This window comes from Struthio camelus, chromosome 37 (assembly GCF_040807025.1).
Source record: "Struthio camelus isolate bStrCam1 chromosome 37, bStrCam1.hap1, whole genome shotgun sequence".
Taxonomy (NCBI): Eukaryota; Metazoa; Chordata; class Aves; order Struthioniformes; family Struthionidae; genus Struthio; species Struthio camelus.
In genome coordinates this window covers 350,193-374,976 of record NC_090978.1, presented here as the reverse complement: position 1 = coordinate 374,976, position 24,784 = coordinate 350,193, and the positions used below count along the sequence as shown (strand labels likewise).

Here is a 24,784-nt window from a genome sequence, read left to right as displayed (position 1 = left end):
CCTTGGTGGTGGACGTTTCTGTGGTGGTGGCAGAGGCTCCTGTTTCGGTTCCCTCTGAGGTGTTGGAGGCTGCAGTGAAGGTCTATATTGCAGTGGGGGGTCCATCGCGCGCCACTCACCTCATTTGAGGGCTCCCACGAGGTGTGGAGGCCACCTCCGTGGCAGACGCTGAAGCCCGTCCCCCCCGCCCAATCCTCCCGCAGCCCCCAACCCTAGTTCCTGCCCTTTCCTCCCCACCTTGCCCCCTGCCCTGCAGGCTCCCTGGTGGAAGCAGCAGCCTTCGCTCCCCTCCTCTTCCTCCCCCAGCCTCCAGCTGCCTCCATCCTCCGTTGCCGACGTGAGGCCGAAGCTGATGCTCCGGGAGACCTCCCATTCGGTGGCCCTCCGCCACCCGTGTCCTAGCCTCCCCCTCCGGCCTCGGAGGCCGAGGAATGTCCGCCGGTGCCGCTGATGGGCTCCGTCACGCGCCCGGACTCACCTGCCAGCAGCCAGCCGAAGAGGAAGAGGAGGAGGATGGGCACGCCAAGCCGCGGCCTCCTCTTCATGGCTGTCCTCTGCACCGCTCGCAGCCAACTGAATGCCGGTGGCTTGGGGACCGGGGCAATATCACCTCGGGGACTCCTGGAACTTTGCCCACTGCCAGGGTGGATTAACAGGTTATTTTTTTTATTATTATTTTTACCTCCCTGGAAGTTCGTTGCTGGGGCGGGACACCGGGCAAAAGGGCAGGATGTCTCAGTGGTGACACACGCCAAGAAGCGTCACCGTAGCCCCGCTGCACCCGCAAGGCAAGGTGGACATCCCACGGTTCCCAAGGCCACCAGAGACGCAACGAGGCCACGGGGTGGTGGCGGGGGGAGGACCCTGCTTCAGCGGAGACGTGCCCAGGATTTTGGTGTCCTCGGTGGAGGTGATGAGATGGGGCAAGGTGCCACCGAAGCACCGGGGTATCGTCCCTCCGGGTTCAGCCACTCCCAAAATGACGTGAGGGACAGGGCTGTCGCAGTGTGCGGCGGGGACGTGGCGATGTCACAGGGCAGGGCAGAGGGGCCATGGTGCATGACCGCGGGAGGGGGAACCCGGGGATGTCACGGGCAGGGCAGCGGTGTGGGGACAGGGGACATGGGGATGTCACGGTGTTCAGTGGGGACACATGGGGACATCGCGGGGCATGGCAGGGCAATGAGGATGGGGGACATGGGGTTGTCACGGTGTTCGGTGGGGACACATGGGGACATGGAGACATCACAGAGCCGTGGGGACAGGGGACATGGGGATGTCACGGTGTTCAGTGGGGACACATGGGGACATCGCGGGGCATGGCAGGGCAATGAGGATGGGGGACATGGGGTTGTCACGGTGTTCGGTGGGGACACATGGGGACATGGAGACATCACAGAGCCGTGGGGACAGGGGACATGGAGATGTCATGGTGTTCAGTGGTGACACGTGGGGGACGTCATGGGGCATGGCAGGGCAATGAGGATGGGAGACAGGGCGCTCCCGGTGCTCAGTGGTGGCATGGGGACAGGGCTGTCACAGTGCTTGGTCCACGGTGGGGGACACGGGGACGGTGCTTGGTCCACAGCAGCGTCACAGGGCCGTGGGGATGGAGCTATCACGGTTCTCGGTGGTGGCATGGGGACAGGGCTGTCACGGTGCTTGGTCCGCAGCAGGGGACACGGGGTCACGGGGTCACGGGGATGGGGCCGTCACGGTGCTTGGTCCACGGTGGAGGACACAGGGACATGGGGATGGGGCCGTCACGGTGCTTGGTCCACGGTAGAGGACACAGGGACACAGGGACGGGGCCGTCACGGTGCTTGGTCCATGGCGGGGTGACACGCGGATACGGGGACGGGGCCGTCACGGTGCTTGGTCCACGGTGGAGGACACGGGGACACGGGGACGGGGCCGTCACGGTGCTTGGGACACGGTGGAGGACACGGGGACACGGAGACGGGGCCGTCACGGTGCTTGGTCCACGGTGGAGGACACGGGGACACGGGGACGGGGCCGTCACGGTGCTTGGTCCACGGTGGAGGACACGGGGACACGGAGACGGGGCCGTCACGGTGCTTGGTCCACGGTGGAGGACACGGGGACACGGAGACGGGGCGGTCACGGTGCTTGGTCCACGGTGGAGGGCACGGGGACACGGAGACGGGGCCGTCACGGTGCTTGGTCCACGGTGGAGGGCACGGGGACACGGAGACGGGGCCGTCACGGTGCTTGGTCCACGGTGGAGGGCACGGGGACACGGGGACGGGGCCGTCACGGTGCTTGGTCCACGGTGGAGGGCACGGGGACACGGGGACGGGGCCGTCACGGTGCTTGGTCCACGGTGGAGGACGCGGGGACACGGAGACGGGGCCGTCACGGTGCTTGGTCCACGGTGGAGGACACGGGGACACAGGGACGGGGCCGTCACGGTGCTTGGTCCACGGTGGAGGGCACGGGGACACAGGGACGGGGCCGTCACGGTGCTTGGTCCACGGTGGAGGGCGCGGGGACACGGAGACGGGGCCGTCACGGTGCTTGGTCCACGGTGGAGGACACGGGGACACGGAGACGGGGCCGTCACGGTGCTTGGGACACGGTGGAGGGCGCGGGGACACGGAGACAGGGCGGTCACGGTGCTTGGTCCACGGTGGAGGACGCGGGGACACGGAGACGGGGCCGTCACGGTGCTTGGGACACGGTGGAGGACACGGGGACACGGGGACGGGGCCGTCACGGTGCTTGGGACACGGTGGAGGGCACGGGGACACGGAGACGGGGCCGTCACGGTGCTTGGTCCACGGTGGAGGGCACGGGGACACGGAGACGGGGCCGTCACGGTGCTTGGTCCACGGTGGAGGGCACGGGGACACGGAGACGGGGCCGTCACGGTGCTTGGTCCACGGTGGAGGACACGGGGACACGGAGACGGGGCCGTCACGGTGCTTGGTCCACGGTGGAGGACACGGGGACACGGAGACGGGGCCGTCACGGTGCTTGGTCCACGGTGGAGGACACGGGGACACGGAGACGGGGCCGTCACGGTGCTTGGGACACGGTGGAGGACGCGGGGACACGGAGACGGGGCCGTCACAGTGCTTGGTCCACGGTGGAGGGCGCGGGGACACAGGGACGGGGCCGTCACGGTGCTTGGGACACGGTGGAGGGCGCGGGGACACGGAGACGGGGCCGTCACGGTGCTTGGTCCACGGTGGAGGACACGGGGACACGGAGACGGGGCCGTCACGGTGCTTGGTCCACGGTGGAGGACACGGGGACACGGAGACGGGGCCGTCACGGTGCTTGGTCCACGGTGGAGGGCACGGGGACACGGGGACGGGGCCGTCACGGTGCTTGGTCCACGGTGGAGGGCACGGGGACACGGGGACGGGGCCGTCACGGTGCTTGGTCCACGGTGGAGGGCACGGGGACACGGAGACGGGGCCGTCACGGTGCTTGGTCCACGGTGGAGGGCACGGGGACACGGAGACGGGGCCGTCACGGTGCTTGGTCCACGGTGGAGGGCACGGGGACACGGAGACGGGGCCGTCACGGTGCTTGGTCCACGGTGGAGGGCACGGGGACACGGGGACGGGGCCGTCACGGTGCTTGGTCCACGGTGGAGGGCACGGGGACACGGGGACGGGGCCGTCACGGTGCTTGGTCCACGGTGGAGGACACGGGGACACGGGGACGGGGCCGTCACGGTGCTTGGTCCACGGTGGAGGACACGGGGACACGGAGACGGGGCCGTCACGGTGCTGGGGACACGGGGCCATCACGGCGCGTTGCAAGGCCACGGAGATGCCCTGAGACCCGGAGCCAAGGCCACCGGTCAGGCGACGGCCGGGCGTGCGGCCACGCACGGTCTTCCACGCGCCCCCCCGCCCCCTTCCCCGCCATGACGCGCACACGCGTGTGCGGGGACCAGCCGGGCGTCACGCGTGTGCATGCCGGGCCGGGCACGGCCCCGGCTGCCGCCCTTGTTTGCTCGCCTGCGGCAACGCCTGTCGGGACGGGATGGGACGGGACGGGGGGGGGGGCAGCCTCGGTGGGGGGTGCGTGGGGCAGATAGCGGGTGCAGGGGGCCAGTTAGGGGGGTGCGGGAGCAAGTTGGGGGGGTGCAAAGGGCAAGTTAGGGGGTGCAGGGGGCCAGTTGGGGGGGTGCAGGGGCAAGTTGGGGGGTGCGAAGGGCAAGTTGGGGGGGTGCAGGGGCAAGTTGGGGGGTGCAAAGGGCAAGTTAGGGGGTGCAGGGGGCCAGTTGGGGGGGTGCAGGGGCAAGTTGGGGGGTGCAAAGGGCAAGTTGGGGGGTGCAGGGGCAGGTTGGGGGGTGCAAAGGGCAAGTTAGGGGGTGCAGGGGGCCAGTTGGGGGGGTGCAGGGGCAAGTTGGGGGGTGCAAAGGGCAAGTTAGGGGGTGCAGGGGGCCAGTTGGGGGGGTGCAGGGGCAAGTTGGGGGGTGCAAAGGGCAAGTTAGGGGGTGCAGGGGGCCAGTTGGGGGGGTGCAGTGGCAAGTTGGGGGGGTGCAAAGGGCAAGTTGGGGGGTGCAGGGGCAAGTTAGGGGTGCAAAGGGCAGGTGGGGGGTGCAAGGGGCAAGTTGGAGGGCGCGTGGGGCAGATAGTGGGTGCAGGGGGCCAGTTGGGGGGGTGCAGGGGCAAGTTGGGGGGTGCAAAGGGCAAGTTGAGGAGTGCAGGGGCAAGTTGGGGGGGTGCAGGGGCAGGTTGGGGGGGCACGTGGGGCAGGTGAGGGGGTGCAGGAGCAGAGGAGGGGGGTGCAGGGGCCAGTTGGGGGGTGCAGGGGCAGGTGAGGGGGAGCAAGGGGCAAGTTGGGGGGTGCAGGGACAAGTTGGGGGGCACGTGGGGCAGATGAGGGGGTGCAAGAGGCAAATCGAGGGGTGCAGGGGCAGGTTGGGGGGCACGTGGGGCAGATGAGGGGGTGCAAGGGGCAAATCGAGGGGTGCAAGGGCAGGTTGGGGGGCACGTGGGGCAGATGAGGGGGTGCAAGGGGCAAATCGAGGGGTGCAGGGACAAGTTGGGGGGCACGTGGGGCAGATGAGGGGGTGCAAGGGGCAAATCGAGGGGTGCAGGGGCAGGTTGGGGGGCACGTGGGGCAGATGAGGGGGTGCAAGGGGCAAATCGAGGGGTGCAGGGGCAGGTTGGGGGGCACGTGGGGCAGATGACGGGGTGCAAGGGGCAAATCGAGGGGTGCAAGGGGCAAATTAGGGGGTGCAGGGACAAGTTGGCAGTGGGGGGGGGACACAGAGCCCCCACGCCGCCCCCCCCCCCCCCAAAACGTGGGCTGCGTCATGCCACCGCGGTTTGTGTTCCCGTCACCCCGGACCCGGCTGGCGTCACCCTCGCACCCGCCCGGCCCGTTGCCAACACAAACACGAGCCCGGACGCCTGGGTCCCTTTCCCGGACGCCTGGGTCCCCTCCTTGCTCTGGGCTCAGCTTGGGTTGGGGGGGGGGGGGCCGGACGCCTGGGTCCCTGCTGGGATTAGTTTGAAAGGAGTGGGGATGCCCCAGGGTGGTGCAAGGGGTACCCGGACGCCTGGGCCCGCTGGCGTTGGGTGGTTGGTGTTGGGGGGGGGGGGAGGCCCGGATGCCTGGGCCCCCCTCCCTTCCCCCTCCGGTGGGGTGGAGCCGTCACCCTTTGGCCAGGTGTGTTGGTGTTGACATAGGGACACCCAAGGGTGGGTGGGGGGCTGTGACGCAGGTGGCGCCGGGTGCCCTGACCCACGGCCGCACCCGCGGGCGTCACACGCAAGCACACGTGTGGGAGCACACGCATGCGCGCGTGGGCAGGGCCCGGGCTCTGTGCAACACGCAGACACGCGTGTGCACAGCCCGGGCTCCGTGCAACACGCCGACACGCATGTGCACAGCCCGGGCTCCGTGCAACACGTAGACACGCGTGTGCACAGCCAGGGCTCCATGCAACATGCCGACACGCGTGTGCACGGCCCAGGCTCCATGCAACACGCAGACACGCGTGTGCACAGCCAGGGCTCCGTGCAACACGCAGACACGCGTGTGCACAGCCAGGGCTCCGTGCAACATGCCGACGCGTGTGCACGGCCCGGGCTCCGTGCAACACGCAGACACGCGTGTGCACAGCCCAGGCTCCGTGCAACACACAGACACGCGTGTGCACAGCCCAGGCTCCGTGCAACATGCCGACACGCGTGTGCACAGCCCGGGCTCCGTGCAACGTGTAGACACGCGTGCACACAGCCCAGGCTCCGTGCAACATGCAGACACGCGTGTGCACAGCCAGGGCTCCGTGCAACACGCAGACACGCGTGTGCACAGCCCGGGCTCCGTGCAACGTGTAGACACGCGTGTGCACAGCCCAGGCTCCGTGCAACACGCAGACACGCGTGTGCACAGCCAGGGCTCCGTGCAACATGCCGACACACGTGTGCACGGCCCAGGCTCCATGCAACACGCAGACACGCGTGTGCACAGCCAGGGCTCCGTGCAACATGTAGACACGCGTGTGCACAGCCCAGGCTCCATGCAACACGCAGACACGCGTGTGCACAGCCCGGGCGCCGTGCAACATGCCGACACGCGTGTGCATGGCCCAGGCTCCGTGCAACACACAGACACGTGTGTGCACAGCCCGGGCTCCGTGCAACATGCCGACACGCGTGTGCACAGCCCAGGCTCTGTGCAACGTGTAGACATGCGTGTGCACAGCCAGGGCTCCGTGCAACACGCAGACACGCGTGTGCACAGCCCGGGCTCCGTGCAACATGCAGACACGCGTGTGCACAGCCCGGGCTCCGTGCAACACGCAGACACACGTGTGCACAGCCCGGGCTCCGTGCAACATGCCGACACGCGTGTGCACAGCCCGGGCGCCGTGCAACACTCAGACACGCGTGTGCACAGCCCAGGCTCCGTGCAACGTGTAGACACGCGTGTGCACAGCCCAGGCTCCATGCAACATGCCGACACGCGTGTGCACGGCCCAGGGCCCCGTGCGAGGCCCGAACACGCGTGTGCACAGCCCAGGCTCCGTGCAACACGCAGACACGCGTGTGCACAGCCCGGGCTCCGTGCAACATGCCGACACACGTGTGCACGGCCCAGGCTCCGTGCAACACGCAGACACGCGTGTGCACAGCCCGGGCTCCGTGCAACATGCCGACACGCGTGTGCACGGCCCAGGGCCCCGTGCGAGGCCCGAACACGCGTGTGCACGGAGATGGCCTGCCCCCCCCCAAGCCCCCCTGCCAGGCCCCGGCTCCGGTTGCCCCCCCCCCCTCCGGTTTGGCCGGGGGGGGGGGGGGGCGGCTAAAAATAGCTCCGTTGGGCCGGGGACAAATCCGCACTGCGGGGAGGGCCGGGCCGGGCGCCAGGACGCCTGGGCTCCCTCTTGGCACCAGCAGGGAAGGGTTGGGCCGGGGGGGGGGGGGGGGGCAGGACGCCTGGGCCCTCGCTGGGAATGAGTGGTTGGGGGGGGGGGGGTTGGTTCCCAGGGAGCCAAGGCATCCGGGAGCCCCTTCCCCGCCTCCAGGGGCCCAGGCGTCCGGGGATACCCCCCCCCCCCACCACCCCGTCACCACCCCCACCCCCCCGGGGGGGGGGACCCAGGCGTCCGGGCGCCCCCAGGTGGCGGCGGGGGGGGTTGCAGGGGGGGGAGGGAGGCGGGGGAGGGGAGCCGGGTGTTTGGGGGGGGGGGTTGCAGTGGGGCGACGCAGTGGGGCCACAGCAGGGGTGCGGTGGGGTTGCAGTGGGGCGATCAATGGGGCCGTGCAGCAGGGCTGCAGTGGGGCCGTGCCGTGGGGCTGCAATGGGGCAATGCAATGGGGCCGTGCAGGGGGGCCCATGCAACAGGGCTGCAATGGGGCTGCAGTGGGGCGATGCGGTGGGGCCGTGCAGTGGGGCGATGCAATGGGGCTGCAGTGGAGCAATGCAATGGGGCCATGCAGCAGGGCTGCAGTGGGGCCGTGCAGTGGGGCCCATGCAATGGGGCTGCCGTGGGGCTGCAGTGGGGCGATGCAATGGGGCGATGCAGTGGGGCCACAATGGGGCTGGAGTGGGGCACTGCGGTGGGGCTGCAGTGGGGGCGTGCAGTGGGGCAGTGCAGTGGGGCTGGAGTGAGGCTGCAGTGGGGCAATGCAGTGGGGCTGCAGTGGAGCCATGCAACGGGGTACAATGGGGCTGCAGTGGGGTGATGCAGTGGGGCTGCAATGGGGTGATGCAGTGGGGCTGCAGTGGGGGCCATGCAATGGGGCTGCAGTGGGGCCATGCAACGGGGTGCAATGGGGTTGCAATGGGTTGATGCAGTGGGGCTGCAATGGGGCTGCAGTGGGGCCATGCAACGGGGGCACAATGGGGTTGCAATGGGGTGATGCAGTGGGGCTGCAATGGGGCTGCAGTGGGGCCATGCAACGGGGGCACAATGGGGTTGCAATGGGGTGATGCAGTGGGGCAATGCAGTGGGGTCGCAGTGCGGCAGTGCAGTGGGGCTGCAGTGGGGCTTCAGTGGGGCAACGCAGTGGGGCAGTGCAGTGGGGCCGCAGTGGGGCTGCAGTGGGGCAATGCAGTGGGGCTGCAGTGGGGCAGTGCAGTGGGGCCACAGTGGGGCCGTGCCGTGGGGCTGCAGTGGGGCCGCAGTGGGGCCGTGCCGTGGGGCCGCAGTGGGGCCGTGCAGTGGGGCCGCAGTGGGGCTGCAGTGGGGCCGCATTCAGGGACAGGCCCCCCCCCCCCCAAACCTGCCGGCAGGCCGCAGCCTCCCGGACGCCTGGGCCCCTTCCCTGCCCCCTCTCCCCACCCGTGGGGTCGGGGGAGGGGCGGCTCTGCGGCGGGGGGGGAGGGGCGGCTCCATGTGACCCCCCCCCAATTTAACCCTTCGCCGCCCGGTGTTTTCCAGACGCCGAGGGCAGAGCCGCGGAGGAGAGAGGCAAGAGCGGGGCTCCGGCTCCGTCCTCCGTCCCTCCGTCCCTCCGTCCTTCATCCTCCTTCCTCCATCCCTCCGTCCCTCCATCCTTCATCCCTCCGTCCCTCCGTCCCTCCGTCCCTCCGTCCTCCATCCCTCCATCCTCCGTCTTCCATCCCTCCGTCCCTCCGTCCCTCCGTCCCTCCGTCCTCCATCCCTCCATCCTCCGTCTTCCATCCCTCCGTCCTTCGTCCCTCCGTCCTCCATCCTTCCGTCCCTCCGTCCCTCCGTCCCTCCGTCCCTCTGTCCTCCTTCCTCCGTCCCTCTGTCCTCCTTCCTCCGTCCCTCCGTCCCTCCTTCCTCCATCCCTCCGTCCCTCCATCCTTCATCCCTCCGTCCCTCCGTCCCTCCGTCCTTCATCCCTCCATCCTCCGTCCCTCCGTCCCTCTATCCCTCCGTTCCTCCTTCCTCCGTCCTTCATCCCTCCATCCCTCCATCCTCTGTCCTCCATCCCTCCATCCTTCATCCTCCTTCCTCCGTCCCTCCGTCCCTCCGTCCCTGTCCTCCATCCCTCCATCCTTCATCCTTCATCCTCCGTCCCTCCGTCCCTCCGTCCTCCATCCCTCCATCCTCCGTCTTCCATCCCTCCGTCCTTCGTCCCTCCGTCCTCCATCCTTCCGTCCCTCCATCCCTCCGTCCCTCCGTCCCTCCGTCCCTCCGTCCCTCCGTCCCTCCATCCCTCCGTCCTCCGTCCTCCATCCTTCATCCCTCCGTCCCTCCGTCCCCCCTTCCTCCGTCCCTCCATCCCCTCCATCCCTCCATCCTCCGTCCTCCGTCCCTCCGTCCCTCTGTCCCTCCGTCCTCCATCCCTCCGTCCTTCACCCCTCCATCCCTCCATCCCTGTCCTCCATCCCTCCATCCTTCATCCTCCGTCCTCCTTCCTCCATCCCTCTGTCCTCCTTCCTCTTTCCTCCATCCCTCCATCCCTCCATCCCTCCATCCCTCCATCCCCTTCCTCCATCCCTCCATCCCCCCCTTCCTCCATCCCTCCATCCCCCCATCCCCTTCCTCCATCCCTCCATCCCCATCCCCTTCCTCCATCCCTCCATCCCCCCCTTCCTCCATCCCTCCATCCCCCCATCCCCATCCTCCATCCCTCCATCCCCTCCATCCCCCATCCCCATCCTCCATCCCCCCTTCCTCCATCCCCCCTTCCTCCATCCCTCCATCCCCCCATCCCCATCCTCCATCCCTCCATCCCCCATCCCCTTCCTCCATCCCTCCATCCCCCCATCCTCTCCATCCCTCCATCCCCCCCTTCCTCCATCCCCCCATCCCCTCCATCCCCCATCCCTCCATCCCCTTCCTCCATCCCTCCATCCCCTCCGTCCCCCATCCCCATCCTCCATCCCCTCCATCCTCCATCCCCCCATCCCCATCCTCCATCCCCTCCATCCCTCCATCCCTCCATTCCTCCATCCCTCCATCCCCTCCATCCCCCCTTCCTCCATCCCCTCCATCCCCCCATCCCCATCCTCCATCCCCTCCATCCCTCCATCCCTCCATTCCTCCATCCCTCCATCCCCTCCATCCCCCCTTCCTCCATCCCCTCCATCCCTCCATCCCTCCATCCCCCCTTCCTCCATCCCCTCCATCCCCTCCATCCCTCCATCCCCTCCATCCCTCCCTCCCTCCCTCCCTCCCTCCGGCCGCACCCCGGGTACCGCTTCCCGCAGCCGGAAATTGGGGGGGTTGGGTGGGGGGGGGCTGCTTAGGATGGGGAGGGGGGAGGAGGCCCCCTATGGCGTGGGTCCCCCTATGGAGCTGGGCGTGTAGGGGCCGGCTCTCCCTGTGGGGCTGGATATATAGGGGGGGGCGGGTCCCTATGGGGCAGGGTCTCTATGGGGCTGGGGCTCCCTATGGGGCTGGATGCCTATAGGTCTGGATGTGTAGGGGACAGGTGTCCTATGGGGCTGGATATATGGGGGGTCCCTATGGGGCAGGATCTCTATGGGGCTGGATATATAGGGGAGGGAGGTTCCCTATGGGGAAGGGTCTCTATGGGGCTGGATATATAGGGGAGGGAGGTTCCCTATGGGGCAGGGTCCCTATAGGTCTGGATGTATAAGGGATGGGAGTCCTATGGGGCTGGATATATAGGGGAGGGAGGTTCCCTATGGGGCAGGGTCCCTATAGGGCTGGATGTATAAGGGATGGGAACCCTATGGGGCTGGATATATAGGGGAGGGGGGTTCCCTATGGGGAAGGGTCTCTATGGGGCTGGATATATAGGGGAGGGAGGTTCCCTATGGGGAAGGGTCCCTATAGGTCTGGATGTATAAGGGATGGGGGCCCTATGGGGCTGGATATATAGGGGAGGGGGGCTCCCTATGGGGCAGGGTCCCTATAGGTCTGGATGTATAAGGGATGGGGGCCCTATGGGGCTGGATATATAGGGGAGGGGGGCTCCCTATGGGGCAGGGTCCCTATAGGTCTGGATGTATAAGGGATGGGGGCCCTATGGGGCTGGATATATAGGGGAGGGGGGCTCCCTATGGGGCAGGGTCCCTATAGGGCTGGATGTATAAGGGATGGGGGTCCTATGGGGCTGGATATATAGGGGAGGGGGGTTCCCAATGGGGCAGGGTCTCTATGGGGCTGGATGTATAAGGCTGGGGTCTCTGTGGGGGCTGGATATATAGGGGATGGGTGTCCCCATATAGGGGATGTATAGGGACAGGGTGTCCCTATGGGGCAGCGTGGGGGTGGGGGGGGTGCTCCGAGGGGGCCCTGTCTATAGGGCAGGATCTATAGGGCAGGGCCTGACCCCCCCCACACACACACACACGCCATGGCGCACACGCGTGTGCAATAGGCAGGCTCGCACCTCCGCACACGCGTGTCGGGCCGGGGGGCACAGGCGGGCAAGCGTGCAATCGCACACGCGTGTCCCAGTGCACACGCACACACGGAGGCCCTGGCGTGCAAGCGTGCAATCGCACACGCGTGCCCTGGTGCACGCATGTGCATGTAGATGCGCTGGCGTGCAAGCGTGCACACGTGTGCCCCGGTGCAAGCGGGTGCGGCTACACTGGCGTGCAAGCGTGTAAATGCACACACATGCCTCGGTGCACGGGCACGCAGACAGCCTGGCGTGCAAGCGCACACGCATGCACACGTGAGCCCCAGAGCCCACGTGCGAGACGCCCTAGCGTGCAAGCGTGCAATTGCACACATGTGCCCCCGGTGCATGCATACGCCCTGGCGTGCAAGCGTGCAATTGCACACGTGTGCCCCCGGTGCATGCACACGCCCTGGCGTGCAAGCGTGCAATTGCACACGCGTGTGCCCCGGTGTATGCATACGCCCTGGCGTGCAAGCGTGCAATTGCACACGCGTGCCCCCGGTGCATGCATACGCCCTGGCGTGCAAGCATGCAATTGCACACGCGTGCCCCCGGTGCAGGCCTACGCCCTGGCGTGCAAGTGTGCAATTGCACACGCGTGTGCCCCGGTGCATGCATACGCCCTGGTGTGCAAGCGTGCAATTGCACACGCGTGCCCCCGGTGCATGCATACGCCCTGGCGTGCAAGCGTGCAATTGCACACGCGTGTGCCCCGGTGCAGGCCTACGCCCTGGCGTGCAAGCGCACACGTGTGCACACGCGTGTGCCCCGGTGCCCGTGCGTGCCTGCACCCGCGGGTGCCCCCCCCACCCCCCACCCCGGCGGCCCCCCGGTTTCCGCTCCGGGGATTTGCAGGGCTATTTCGGGCGCTGCCACCTGCCCCGGCCCCACAGCTGTCCCCACGGGGGGGGTTGGAGGGGGGGAGACGGGCCCCCTGCCTGCCCCTCGCCACCCCCTGCCCCACGGCGATGTCCCCTGCCCCATGGTGATGTCCTCTGCCCCATAGCCCCGTCCCCTGCTCCATGGTCCCCTGCCCCGTGGTGACGTCCTCTGCCCCATGGCAATGTCCCCTGCCCCATGGTGATGTCCCCTGCCCCACGGCGATGTCCTCTGCCCCATGGTGATGTCCTCTGCCCCATAGCCCCGTCCCCTGCTCCATGGTCCCCTGCCTCATGGTGACGTCCCCTGCCCCACGGCGATGTCCCCTGCCCCATGGTGATGTCCCCTGCTCCATGGTCCCCTGCCCCGTGGTGACGTCCCCTGCCCCACGGCGATGTCCTCTGCCCCATGGCAATGTCCCCTGCCCCACGGTGACATCCCTTGCCCCATAGCCCCATGGTCCCCTGCCCCACGGCAATGTCCCCTGCCCCACGGTGATGTCCCCTGCCCCATGGCAATGTCCCCTGCCCCATAGCCCTGTCCCCTGCCCCACGATATCCCCTGCCCCATAGCCCTGTCCCCTGCCCCATGGCAATGTCCTCTGCCCCATGGCAATGTCCCCTGCCCCATAGCCCCGTCCCCTGCCCCATGGCAATGTCCTCTGCCCCATGGCAATGTCCCCTGCCCCATAGCCCTGTCCCCTGCCCCATGGCAATGTCCTCTGCCCCACGGTGACATCTCCTGCCCCATGGCAATGTCCCCTGCCCCACGGTGACATCCCCTGCCCCATAGCCCCATGGTCCCCTGCCCCACGGTGATGTCCCCTGCCCCACGGTGACATCCCCTGCCCCATAGCCCCGTCCCCTGCCCCATGGCAATGTCCCCTGCCCCATAGCCCTGTCCCCGGCCCCATGGCAATGTCCTCTGCCCCATAGCCCCGTCTCCTGCCCCACGGTGATGTCCCCTGCCCCATAGCCCTGTCCCCGGCCCCATGGCAATGTCCCCTGCCCCACGGTGACGTCCCCTGCCCCATAGCCCCATGGTCCCCTGCCCCACGGCAATGTCCCCTGCCCCACGGTGATGTCCCCTGCCCCATGGCAATGTCCCCTGCCCCATAGCCCTGTCCCCTGCCCCATGGCAATGTCCTCTGCCCCATGGCAATGTCCCCTGCCCCATGGCAATGTCCCCTGCCCCACGGTGACGTCCCCTGCCCCATAGCCCCATGGTCCCCTGCCCCACGGCAATGTCCCCTGCCCCATAGCCCCATGGTCCCCTGCCCCACGGTGACGTCCCCGGCCCCCGCCCCGGGGCCGCCCCCCCCCCCCCGCCCCGGGTCCCTCCCGTCGCCTCCGGGAGCCGCCGCCGCCGCCACCGCCGGGGACAGCGGGGACCTGGGCCAGGCAGGACCGGGGTCCCGGAGTTGGGGGGGGGGTCCCGGAGTGGGGGGGGGGTCCCCTCTCCGCCCTTGGGCCATCAGGGGAAGGGAAAGGGCCCAGGCGTCCGGGCGGGGGGATCCCCCTCCTTCACAGCCCCCCACCCCCCCACCCCAGGGACCCAGGCGTCCGGGTACCCCTACCCCCCCCCCAAACCACTTACGTCCATGACCCCCCCCCCCACCAGCACCCCATGGGCCCAGGCGTCCCCACACCACCCCCACTCCACCCCTCCCCCCCCACCAGGGACCCAGGCGTCCGGGATTTTTGGAGGGGGGGGGGTCCCTCTCCACCCCTACCATGCTCCCCCCACCACCACCAGGGACCCCCCCCTCTCCCATGCCGCCCCCTGAGGGACCCAGGCGTCCGGGACCGACCGACCCCCCCCCCAACCTCCTCCCCCACCATCCTGGGACAGCTTTCCCAAAAAGGACCCAGGCGTCCGGGCCCCCCCCCCACCCCCAACCTCCTGCCGGCGGCCGATAACGCCCGTGGGCGCCTGGCTGCGGAGATAGCACCCAGGGTGGGGGTTGTAGGGCCGGGGGGCCCCCCAGGGGGGACAACGGCACCCAAAGGGGGTCTTGGTGCACCGGGTCACCCCATTGATGGGACAATAGCACCCATGGTGGTGGGTCACCCCATCGATGGGACAAGAGCACCCAGGTGGGGGTCCCCTTGGTGGTGGGTCACCCCATCGATGGGACGATAGCACCCTTGGTGGTGGGTCACCCCGTTGATGGGACAATAGCACCCATGGTGGTGGGTCACCCCATCGATGGGACAAGAGCACCCAGGTGGGGGTCCCCTTGGTGGTGGGTCACCCCATCGATGGGACGATAGCACCCTTGGTGGTGGGTCACCCCGTTGATGGGACAATAGCACCCATGGTGGTGGGTCACCCCGTTGATGGGACAATAGCACCCATGGTGGGGGTCCTCTTGGTGGTGGGTCGCCCCGTTGATGGGACAATAGCACTCAGGTGGGGGTCCCCTGGCACCGGGTCACCCCACTGATGGGACAATAGCACCCATGGTGGTGGGTCACCCCGTTGATGGGACAATAGCACCCAAGTGAGGGTCCCCTGGCAGTGGGTCACCCCATCGATGGGACAATAGCACCCATGGTGGTGGGTCCCTTGGTGGTGGGTCACCCCGTTGATGGGACAATAGCACCCATGGTGGGGGTCTCCTGGCACCGGCTCACCCCATCGATGGGACAAGAGCACCCAGGTGGGGGTCCCCTTGGTGGTGGGTCACCCCATCGATAGGACGATAGCACCCATGGTGGTGGGTCACCCCGTTGATGGGACAATAGCACCCATGGTGGGGGTCCTCTTGGTGGTGGGTCGCCCCGTTGATGGGACAATAGCACTCAGGTGGGGGTCCCCTGGCACCGGGTCACCCCACTGATGGGACAATAGCACCCATGGTGGTGGGTCACCCCGTTGATGGGACAATAGCACCCAAGTGAGGGTCCCCTGGCAGTGGGTCACCCCATCGATGGGACAATAGCACCCATGGTGGTGGGTCCCTTGGTGGTGGGTCACCCCGTTGATGGGACAATAGCACCCATGGTGGGGGTCTCCTGGCACCGGCTCACCCCATCGATGGGACAAGAGCACCCAGGTGGGGGTACCCTTGGTGGTGGGTCACCCCATCGATGGGACGATAGCAGCCAAGGTGGTGGGTCACCCCGTTGATGGGACAAGAGCACCCAGGTGGGGGTCCCCTGGCAGTGGGTCACCCCATCGATGGGACAATAGCATCCAGGTGGGGGTCCCTTTGTGGTGGGTCACCCCATCGATGGGACAATAGCACCCAGGTGGGGATCCCCTGGCAGTGGGTCACCCCGTTGATGGGACAAGAGCACCCAGGTGGGGGTCCCTTGGTGGAGGGTCACCCTGTTGATGGCACAACAGCACCCAGGTGGGGGTCCCCTGGCAGTGGGTCACCCCATTGATGGGACAATATCCCCCGGATGGGGGTCCCATTGCATCAGATCCCTCATTGATGGGACAAGAGCACCCAGGTGGGGATCCCGTTGCATCAGGTCTCCCCATTGACCAGATGATAGCACCCAGGTGGGGGGGTCCCATCGCATCAGGTCCTCCACTGATGGGCCGAGAGCACCCACGTGGGGGTCCCGTCGCATCAGGTGCCCACATTGATGGGACCATAACATCCAGAGGGTGGTCCCATGGCCTCAGGTCTCCCATTGATGGGACAAGAGCATCTGGACAGCAACCCAGTTCCTCCATTGACGGGACGGGAGCGCCGGGACGAGGAGGTCCCATGGCGTCACCCCACTAACGCCCCCTTCTCTCCGCAGGCTCGGGCGCCATGCAGCCGTCGGCGTGGGGCCGGGCGGCCGGGGCGCTGGCCCCACTGCTGCTGCTGCTACTGCTGAACCGGGCGCCGGCGGGCGCCGAGGAGTTGGTGGTGCAGACCGACGCGGGGCCGGTGCGAGGCATGAGGGTGCCGGTGGGCTCCGGCCACGTCACCGCCTTCCTGGGCATCCCCTACGCCGAACCTCCCTTGGGACGCCTGCGTTTCCAACGGCCCCGGGCGCCCCGGCCTTGGAAGGGGGTGTTGGACGCCTTGGCCTACCAGCACGCTTGCTACCAGTACGTGGACACCATGTACCCGGGTTTCGCCGGCTCCGAGATGTGGAACCCCAACCGGGAGATGAGCGAGGATTGCCTCTACCTCAACGTCTGGGTGCCCTCGCCCCGGCCCCGCAACGCCTCGGTGCTGGTGTGGATCTACGGCGGCGGCTTCTACAGCGGCGCCGCCTCGCTGGACGTCTACGACGGGCGCTACCTGGCCCACGCCGAGAAGGTGGTGTTGGTCTCCATGAACTACCGAGTGGGCGCTTTCGGCTTCCTGGCGCTGCCGGGCCACCCGGAAGCGCCGGGCAACGTGGGGCTCTTGGACCAGCAGTTGGCGTTGCGTTGGGTGCAGAGCAACATCCGGGCCTTCGGCGGCGACGCCGGGGCCGTCACCCTCTTCGGCGAGAGCGCCGGGGCCGCCTCGGTGGGCATGCACTTGCTGTCGCCGGCCAGCCGGCCCCTCTTCCACCGCGCCGTGCTGCAGAGCGGCTCGCCCAACGGGCCCTGGGCCACGGTGGGGGCGGCCGAGGGCCGCCGGCGAGCCGCGTTGCTGGCCAAGCTGGTGGGCTGCGGCGGCGGCAACGACACGGAGCTGCTGGGTTGCCTGCGGGCCAAGGAGCCCCAGGAGCTCATCGACAAGGAAGGGTTGGTGCTGCCCAACCAGGGCATCTTCCGCTTCGCCTTCGTGCCCGTGGTGGACGGGGACTTCCTCACCGATACCCCCGAGGCGCTGTTGAGCGCCGGGGGCCGGCCCGAAGCCCAGGTGCTGCTGGGGGCCGTGCAGGACGAGGGTACCTATTTCTTGGTGTACGGGGCGCCGGGTTTCGGCAAGGACAACGAGAGCCTCATCAGCCGGGAGGAGTTCCTGGGCGGCGTGCGCCTCGGGGTGCCCCACGCCAACGAGCTGGCGGCCGAGGCCGTGGTGCTGCAGTACACGGACTGGCTGGACCAGGACAACCCCGTGAAGAACCGGGAGGCGCTGGACGACATCGTGGGCGACCACAACGTGGTGTGTCCCCTGATGCACTTCGCCCTGCACTGGGCCGAGCGGGGCGGCACCGTCTTCGCCTACCTCTTCGACCACCGGGCCTCCAACCTGCTGTGGCCCCCTTGGATGGGGGTGCCGCACGGCTACGAGATCGAGTTCATCTTCGGGCAGCCCCTCGACCCCAGCCTCAACTACACGGCCGAGGAGGAGCAGCTCAGCCGGAGGATCATGCGCTACTGGGGCAACTTCGCCCGCACCGGGTAGGCGGCGGCACGGGGGGAGCAGAGGGATGGAGATAGAGATGGTTGGTTGGAGGGCTGGACATGGAGATGGTTGGATTAAGGGACGGAGATAGACACGGTTGGCTGGAGGGATGGAGACAGAGATGGTTGGATGGAGGGATGGAGATGGAGATGGTTGGCTGGAAGGATGGAGACAAAGATGGTTGGATGGAGGGATGGAGATGGAGATGGTTGGCTGGAGGAATGGAGACACAGACGGCTGAATGGAGGGATGGAGATAGAGATGGTTGCTTGAAGGGATGGAGATGGAGATGGTTGGCTGGAAGGATGGAGACAGAGATGGTTGGATGGAGGAATGGAGATGGAGATGGTTGAATGGAGAGGTGGTGACAGAAATGGTTGGCTGGAGGGATGGAGATGGTTGGCTGGAGAGATGGAGATGGTTGAATGGAGAGATGGTGACAGAAATGGTTGGCTGGAGGGATGGAGATGGTTGGCTGGAGAGATGGAGATGGAGATGGTTGAATGGAGAGACAGAGATGGTTGGATTAAAGGATGGAGATGGCCGGATGGAGAGAGGGAGATGGTTGGCTGGAGAGATGGAGACGGAGATGGCTGGATGGAGAGAGGGAAATGGTTGGATAGATGGACAGTAGAAGGCATGGATGGGTGCAGGGACGGAGACGGGGTGAACGGATGGAGATGGGGCACACAGACGGATGAAGAAGGGGGTGGACGGATGGATGAAGAGCTGCACGGAGGAACCGGGGTGGCACCAGGGCGGGCGGGTGGGCAGAAAGGGGCCGCGCGGCCGGCCGGAGGAGGGCTGGACGGACGGCCCCGTGCCGGCAGGGACCCCAACGAGCCGTCGGAGCGGGAGCGGCGGTGGCCGTCCTACACGGCGGCGGGGCAGCACTACGCCCGCCTCAACGCCCAGCCCCTGGCCGTGGCCCAGGGTCTCCGCGCCCAGGCCTGCGCCTTCTGGACCCACTTCCTGCCCAAGCTGCTCAACGCCACCGGTGAGGGCGCGCGGCGGGGACACGGGGCCTTGGGCGGGGGGACATGGGGGGACGTGGGCGCATGGAGGGGACATGGGGAGGAGGACACGGCATGGGGAGGCGGGGTGGCACGGGGGGGATGTGGCATGGGGAGATATGGGGCCATGGAGGAGGACATGGAGGGATATGGAGGGACATGGAGGGACATGGGGGATATGGAGGGACATGGAGGGACATGGGGGGACATGGGGGGACATGGGGGATATGGAGGGACATGGGGGGACATGGGGGATATGGAAGGACATGGGGGAGATGGAGGGACAAGGGGGGACATGGGGGACATGGGGGACATGAAGGGACATGGAGGGACATGGGGGGACATGGAGGTCATGCGGGGACATGGGGGGACATGGGGGAGATGGAGGGACATAGAGGCACATGGGGGACATGGGGGATATGGGGGAGATGGAGGGACATAGAGGGACATGGGGGATATGGGGGATATGGGGGACATGAAGGGACATGGAGGGACATGGGGGGACACGGGGGACATGGGGGGACATGGGGGGACATGGGGGGACATGGGGGATATGGAGGGAGATGGAAGAACATAGAGGAACACGGGGGGACATGGAGGGACATGGGGGACATGGAGGGACATGGGGGTCATGGAGGACATGGGGGGACATGGGGGGACATGGGGGATATGGAGGGAGATGGAAGAACATAGAGGAACATGGATGGACATGGAGGGACATGGGGGACATGGAGGGACATGGGGGTCATGGAGGACATGGGGGGACATGGGGGGACATGGGGGACATGGGGGAGATGGAGGGACATGGAGGAACACAGGGGGACATGGGGGGACACGGGGGACATGGGGGGACATGGGGGGACATGGGGGGACATGGGGGATATGGAGGGAGATGGAAGAACATAGAGGAACACGGGGGGACATGGAGGGACATGGGGGACATGGAGGGACATGGGGGTCATGGAGGACATGGGGGGACATGGGGGGACATGGGGGATATGGAGGGAGATGGAAGAACATAGAGGAACATGGATGGACATGGAGGGACATGGGGGTCATGGAGGACATGGGGGGACATGGGGGGACATGGGGGACATGGGGGAGATGGAGGGACATGGAGGAACACGGGGGGACATGGGGGGACATGGGGGAGATGGAGGGAGATGGAGGAACACGGGGGGACATGGAGGGACATGGGGGGACATGGGGGACATGGAGGGACATGGAGGGACATGGGGGTCATGGAGGACATGGGGGGACATGGGGGGACATGGAGGCACATAGAGGGACACGGGGGAGATGGAAGGACATGCCTCCTGCCCCCAACCCCCACCCCACCCCTCCCCAGGGGGTCCAGGCAATGTTTTAGGGGGTCTGGGGGTCGCAGGGGAGGTTTGGAGGTGTTTGGGGGGTCTGGGGGGGCACAGGAGGGGTTGGGGGTGTTTGGGGGGTCTGGGGGGGGCGATTTTGGGGCCGTTTCGGGGCGGATTCGAGCCGTTTGGGCGCAGACAACATCGAGGAGGCCGAGCGGCAGTGGCGCCTGGAGTTTCACCGCTGGAGCTCCTACATGATGCGCTGGAAGAGTCAGTTCGACCACTACAGTCGGCAGGACCGGTGCGCCGAGCTCTGACGGACGCCGGCGGCACCCGCAGCCGCCCCCCCCCCCCCACCCCGCCGCCAACGCCAACACCGCCGCCACCAACAGCGCCGCCGCCAGCGCCACCCGCCGTCAACAACACCGTCCTCAACGCCGCCGCCGCCAACACCAACCACCGCCGTCCTCAGCACCGCCAACACCGTCAACGCCAGCGCCAACACCGTCAACAGCGCCGCCGCCACCAACAGTCAACGCTGTCTTCAACGCCAGCGCCAACACCGTCAACAGCACCGCCAACAGTCATCAACGCTGTCTTCAACGCCACCAACACCATCAACAGCACCGCCAACACCAACAGTCATCAACGCTGTCTTCAACGCCACCGCCAACACCATCAACAGCGCCAACACTGTCATCAACACTGTCGTCAACACTGTCAACAACACCGTCACCGACCCCACGTGGACCCTCATGTCCCCCCCTGCCCCGGACTGACCCCAAGCCCCGACTCCCCCTCCCCTCCCCCGGGGATCCTGGGGTCCCCCCAGTGCCTCCCAGTGTCCCCCCCAGTGTCCCTGTGCCCTCCCAGTACCTCCCAGTACCTCCCAGTGTCCCCCCAGTGCCTTCAAGTGTCTCCCCTGTACCGAGTGCCTCCCAGTGTCCCCCAGTACCTCCCAGTGTCCCCCCAGTGTCCCTGTGCCCCCCAGTACCTCCCAGTGTCCCCCCAGTGCCTCCCAGTGTCTTCCCAGTGTCCCCCCAGTACCTCCCAGTGTCCCCCAGTGCCTTCAAGTGTCCCTGTGTCCCCCCAGTGCCTCCCAGTGTCTTCCCAGTGTCCCCCTAGTACCTCCCAGTGCCCCCCAGTGCCTTCAAGTGTCCCCCTAGTGTCCCCCCAGTACCTCCCAGTGCCCCCCCAGTGTCCCTGTGTCCCCCAGTACCTCCCAGTGTCCCCCCAGTGCCTTCAAGTGTCCCTGTGTCCCCCCAGTACCTCCCAGTGTCCCCCCAGTGCCCCCTAGTGCCTCCCAGTGTCCCCCCAGTACCTCCCAGTGTCCCCCCAGTGCCTTCAAGTGTCCCTGTGTCCCCCCAGTGCCCCCTAGTGCCTCCCAGTGTCCCCCCAGTACCTCCCAGTGTCCCCCCAGTGCCCCCTAGTGCCTCCCAGTGTCCCCCCAGTACCTCCCAGTGCCCCCCAGTGCCTTCAAGTGTCCCCCTAGTGTCCCCCCAGTACCTCCCAGTGTCCCCCCCAGTGTCCCTGTGTCCCCCAGTACCTCCCAGTGTCCCCCCAGTGCCTTCAAGTGTCCCTGTGTCCCCCCAGTGCCCCCTAGTGCCTCCCAGTGTCCCCCCAGTACTTCCCAGTGTCCCCCCCAGTGCCCCCTAGTGCCTCCCAGTGTCCCCCCAGTACCTCCCAGTGTCCCCCCAGTGCCCCCAGTGACCCCTCCCCAGTGCTCCCAGGCCCCCTCACCCCCCCCGCACCCACGTGACCCCCCCATAGCTCAGAGGGGCTCCCCAAATTCAGGGCCCCTCCCCACTGTCCCCCCCCCAAAACCCAGGCCCCCCCCCACATCCACAGGGGCTCCCTATATCTATAGGGTCCTCCCACATCCCAGGAGCCCCCCCCCATATCGCAGGACCCCCCCCCAGTAGCCATAGGGTCCCCAAAGTCCCCGGGGGCCCCCTATATCCATGGGGTCCCTCCTATATCCCAGCAGTCCCCCCCCATATCCCAGGGCCCCTCCCAGTATCCATAGGGTCCCCCCATATCCCCGGGGGCCCCCTATATCCTTGGGGTCCACCCTATATCTATAGGGTCCCCCCCATATCCCAGGCTCCCCCCCAGTAGCCATAGGGTCCCCAAAATCCCAGGGGGCCCCCTATATCCATGGGGTCCCCCCCATATCCTGGGACCCCCCCAGTATCCATAGGGTCCCTCCATATCCCAGGGGACCCCCCCTATATCCATGGGGCCCCCCCAGTATCCATAGGGTCCCCCCATATCCCAGGGGACCCCCCCTATATCCATGGGGCCCCCCCAGTATCCATAGGGTCCCCCCATCTCCCCAGGAGGGTCCCCCCATAACCCTGGTTGCCCCCCCCAAAAAAAACTCAGAGGACCCCCGCCCCCCTTGTGGCCCCAAAACCCAGGGATTTCACCCCAAAATCCAGCCCCCCCTCCAAAACCCCAGGGGTCCCCCATATCCTCCTTCCCCCCCCCTATATCCGGAGGGGTCCCCCAATCCCGGGAGGGGGAGGATGGTCCCAGCCATGACCCCCCCTAAAATACCCCAGTTTTGGGGGGGTCTCGCCCCCCCCAATTATTTTTAAAGGTTAATTAATATAAAAGGGCCCCAAATTCTGCTCTGGTTTCTCTTTTTTTTGGGGGGGGGCACCCTAGGCAGGATGGGACCCAGGCGTCCGGGGCTTGGGTTTGGGGGGGGGGGAAGGTGCCCTTTGACCTTTGCCAATGCGGGGGGGGGGGTTGATTGACAGGCGGGAGGGAGCCGGACGCCTGGGCCCCTTGGGGTGGGAGGGGGCAGGATGAAGGGGTTCCTATGGGGGGGGGAGATTTGGGGGTGCAGGACGCCTGGGCCCCTCGGGGGCGGGGGGAGGCGCAGGATGACTGGGCTTTAGAGGTGCCATGAACCCCCCCCCTCCCCGCCAGGACCCCAATTAAACCTCCTCTGGCTTAACGAGCCGCCCTCGTTAGCGGGCTGCAGATGGGGGGGGCATGATGGGGGGGTGATTTGGGGGGGGGGTCCAGCTGCCGCACCCTGGGGACGTCGGATGGGACCCCCCCACCCTGGACGTGTCCCCTCCCCACCTTGGGGACATCAGACATGTCCCCCTGTGACCCCGGGGACATCGGACGTGTCCCCCTCCCCGACCCCGGACGTGTCCCGGGGGGGGGACGGGGCCTTCGCTGTCCCCCACCGGGCCCCCCCCACTCCCCGGGGGGGGCCAGGGGACACCCCTGTCCCCAACGCTGACGCGCACCGGAAGGAGGACGCGACGCCACCCAAATGCCGGGGGGGGGGTCCCCGGACCCTTTATTGAGCCAAGTAAATTGGGGGGGGGGACAAGGGAGGGGACGTGTCACGGGAGGGGACAGACCTCCTTGTGTCCCCCCCCTCCCGGGGACCTGGCTCCATCTTTTGGGGGGGCTGAGGGTGCCCGGGGGGGGGGCCCAGGAGTCCGGGAAGTGGCTGGGGGGGGGGAGGGGGGCGGGGAGGTGATGGGGCTGGGGGCACCCGGTGGCCCCAGGAGGGTCTGTGGGGACACGAGGGGACATCTTGGGGGGGGGACAACAAGGGGCAGGTCTGGGGGTCCCCAGGGGTCCCGGGGGGGTCAGCGGGACAGCAGGGACGGGTCTGGGGGTCCCTGGGGTGACCCTGGGGGTCCCGGGGGGGTCCCGGGGGGGTCAGTGAGACAGCAGGGACGGGTCTGGGGGTCCCCGGGTGACCCGAGGGGTCCCGGGGGGGGGGTCCCGGGTGGGTCAGCGAGACAGCAGGCACGGGTCTGGGGGTCCCTGGGTGACCCGAGGGGTGCCGGGGGGGTTCCGGGGGGGTCCCGGGGGGGTCAGCGGGACAGCAGGGACGGGTCTGGGGGTCCCCGGGGTGACCCGGGGGGGTCCCGGGGGGGTCAGCGGGACAGCAGGCACGGGTCTGGGGGTCCCTGGGTGACCCGAGGGGTCCCGGGGGGGTCAGCGGGACAGCAGGGACGGGTCTGGGGGTCCCTGGGGTGACCCGGGGGGTCCCGGGGGAGTCCTGGGGGGGTCAGCGGGACAGCAGGGACAGGTCTGGGGGTCCCTGGGTGACCCGGGGGGTGCCGGGGGGGTCCCGGGGGGGTCCCGGGGGGGTCAGCGGGACAGCAGGGACAGGTCTGGGGGTCCCGGGGGTGACCCTGGGGGTCCCGGGGGGGTCCCGGGGGGGTCCCGGGGGGGTCAGCGGGACAGCAGGGACGGGTCTGGGGGTCCCTGGGTGACCCGAGGGGTCCCGGGGGGGTCAGCGGGACAGCAGGGACGGGTCTGGGGGTCCCTGGGGTGACCCGGGGGGTCCCGGGGGAGTCCTGGGGGGGTCAGCGGGACAGCAGGGACAGGTCTGGGGGTCCCTGGGGGTCCCGGGGGGGTCAGCGGGACAGCAGGGATGGGTCTGAGGGTCCCTGGGTGACCCGGGGGGTGCCGGGGGGGTCCCGGGGGGGTCCCGGGGGGGTCAGCGGGACA

The 24,784-nt window shown here is 67.8% G+C and overlaps 1 protein-coding gene across 3 annotated transcripts; it reads left to right on the top strand.

Annotated features, from left to right (window-relative positions):
- The first annotated feature begins 562 nt into the window (after window positions 1–562).
- Window positions 563–22,923, top strand: ACHE (acetylcholinesterase (Yt blood group)). 3 transcript variants are annotated; one of them, XM_068924034.1, is made up of 5 exons: window positions 563–656; window positions 8,882–8,911; window positions 16,433–17,960; window positions 18,795–18,961; window positions 20,486–22,923. In XM_068924034.1, the coding sequence occupies exons 1-5, from the start codon at window positions 578–580 to the stop codon at window positions 20,605–20,607; spliced, it is 1,926 nt and encodes a 641-aa protein (XP_068780135.1). In that variant the 5' UTR covers window positions 563–577; the 3' UTR covers window positions 20,608–22,923. The 3 variants fall into 3 exon arrangements, with proteins under 3 accessions (XP_068780135.1, XP_068780136.1, XP_068780134.1); XM_068924033.1 differs by lacking the exon at window positions 563–656 and adding an exon at window positions 965–984; XM_068924035.1 differs by lacking the exons at window positions 563–656; window positions 8,882–8,911 and adding an exon at window positions 801–910.
- Window positions 22,924–24,784: the final 1,861 nt, after the last annotated feature.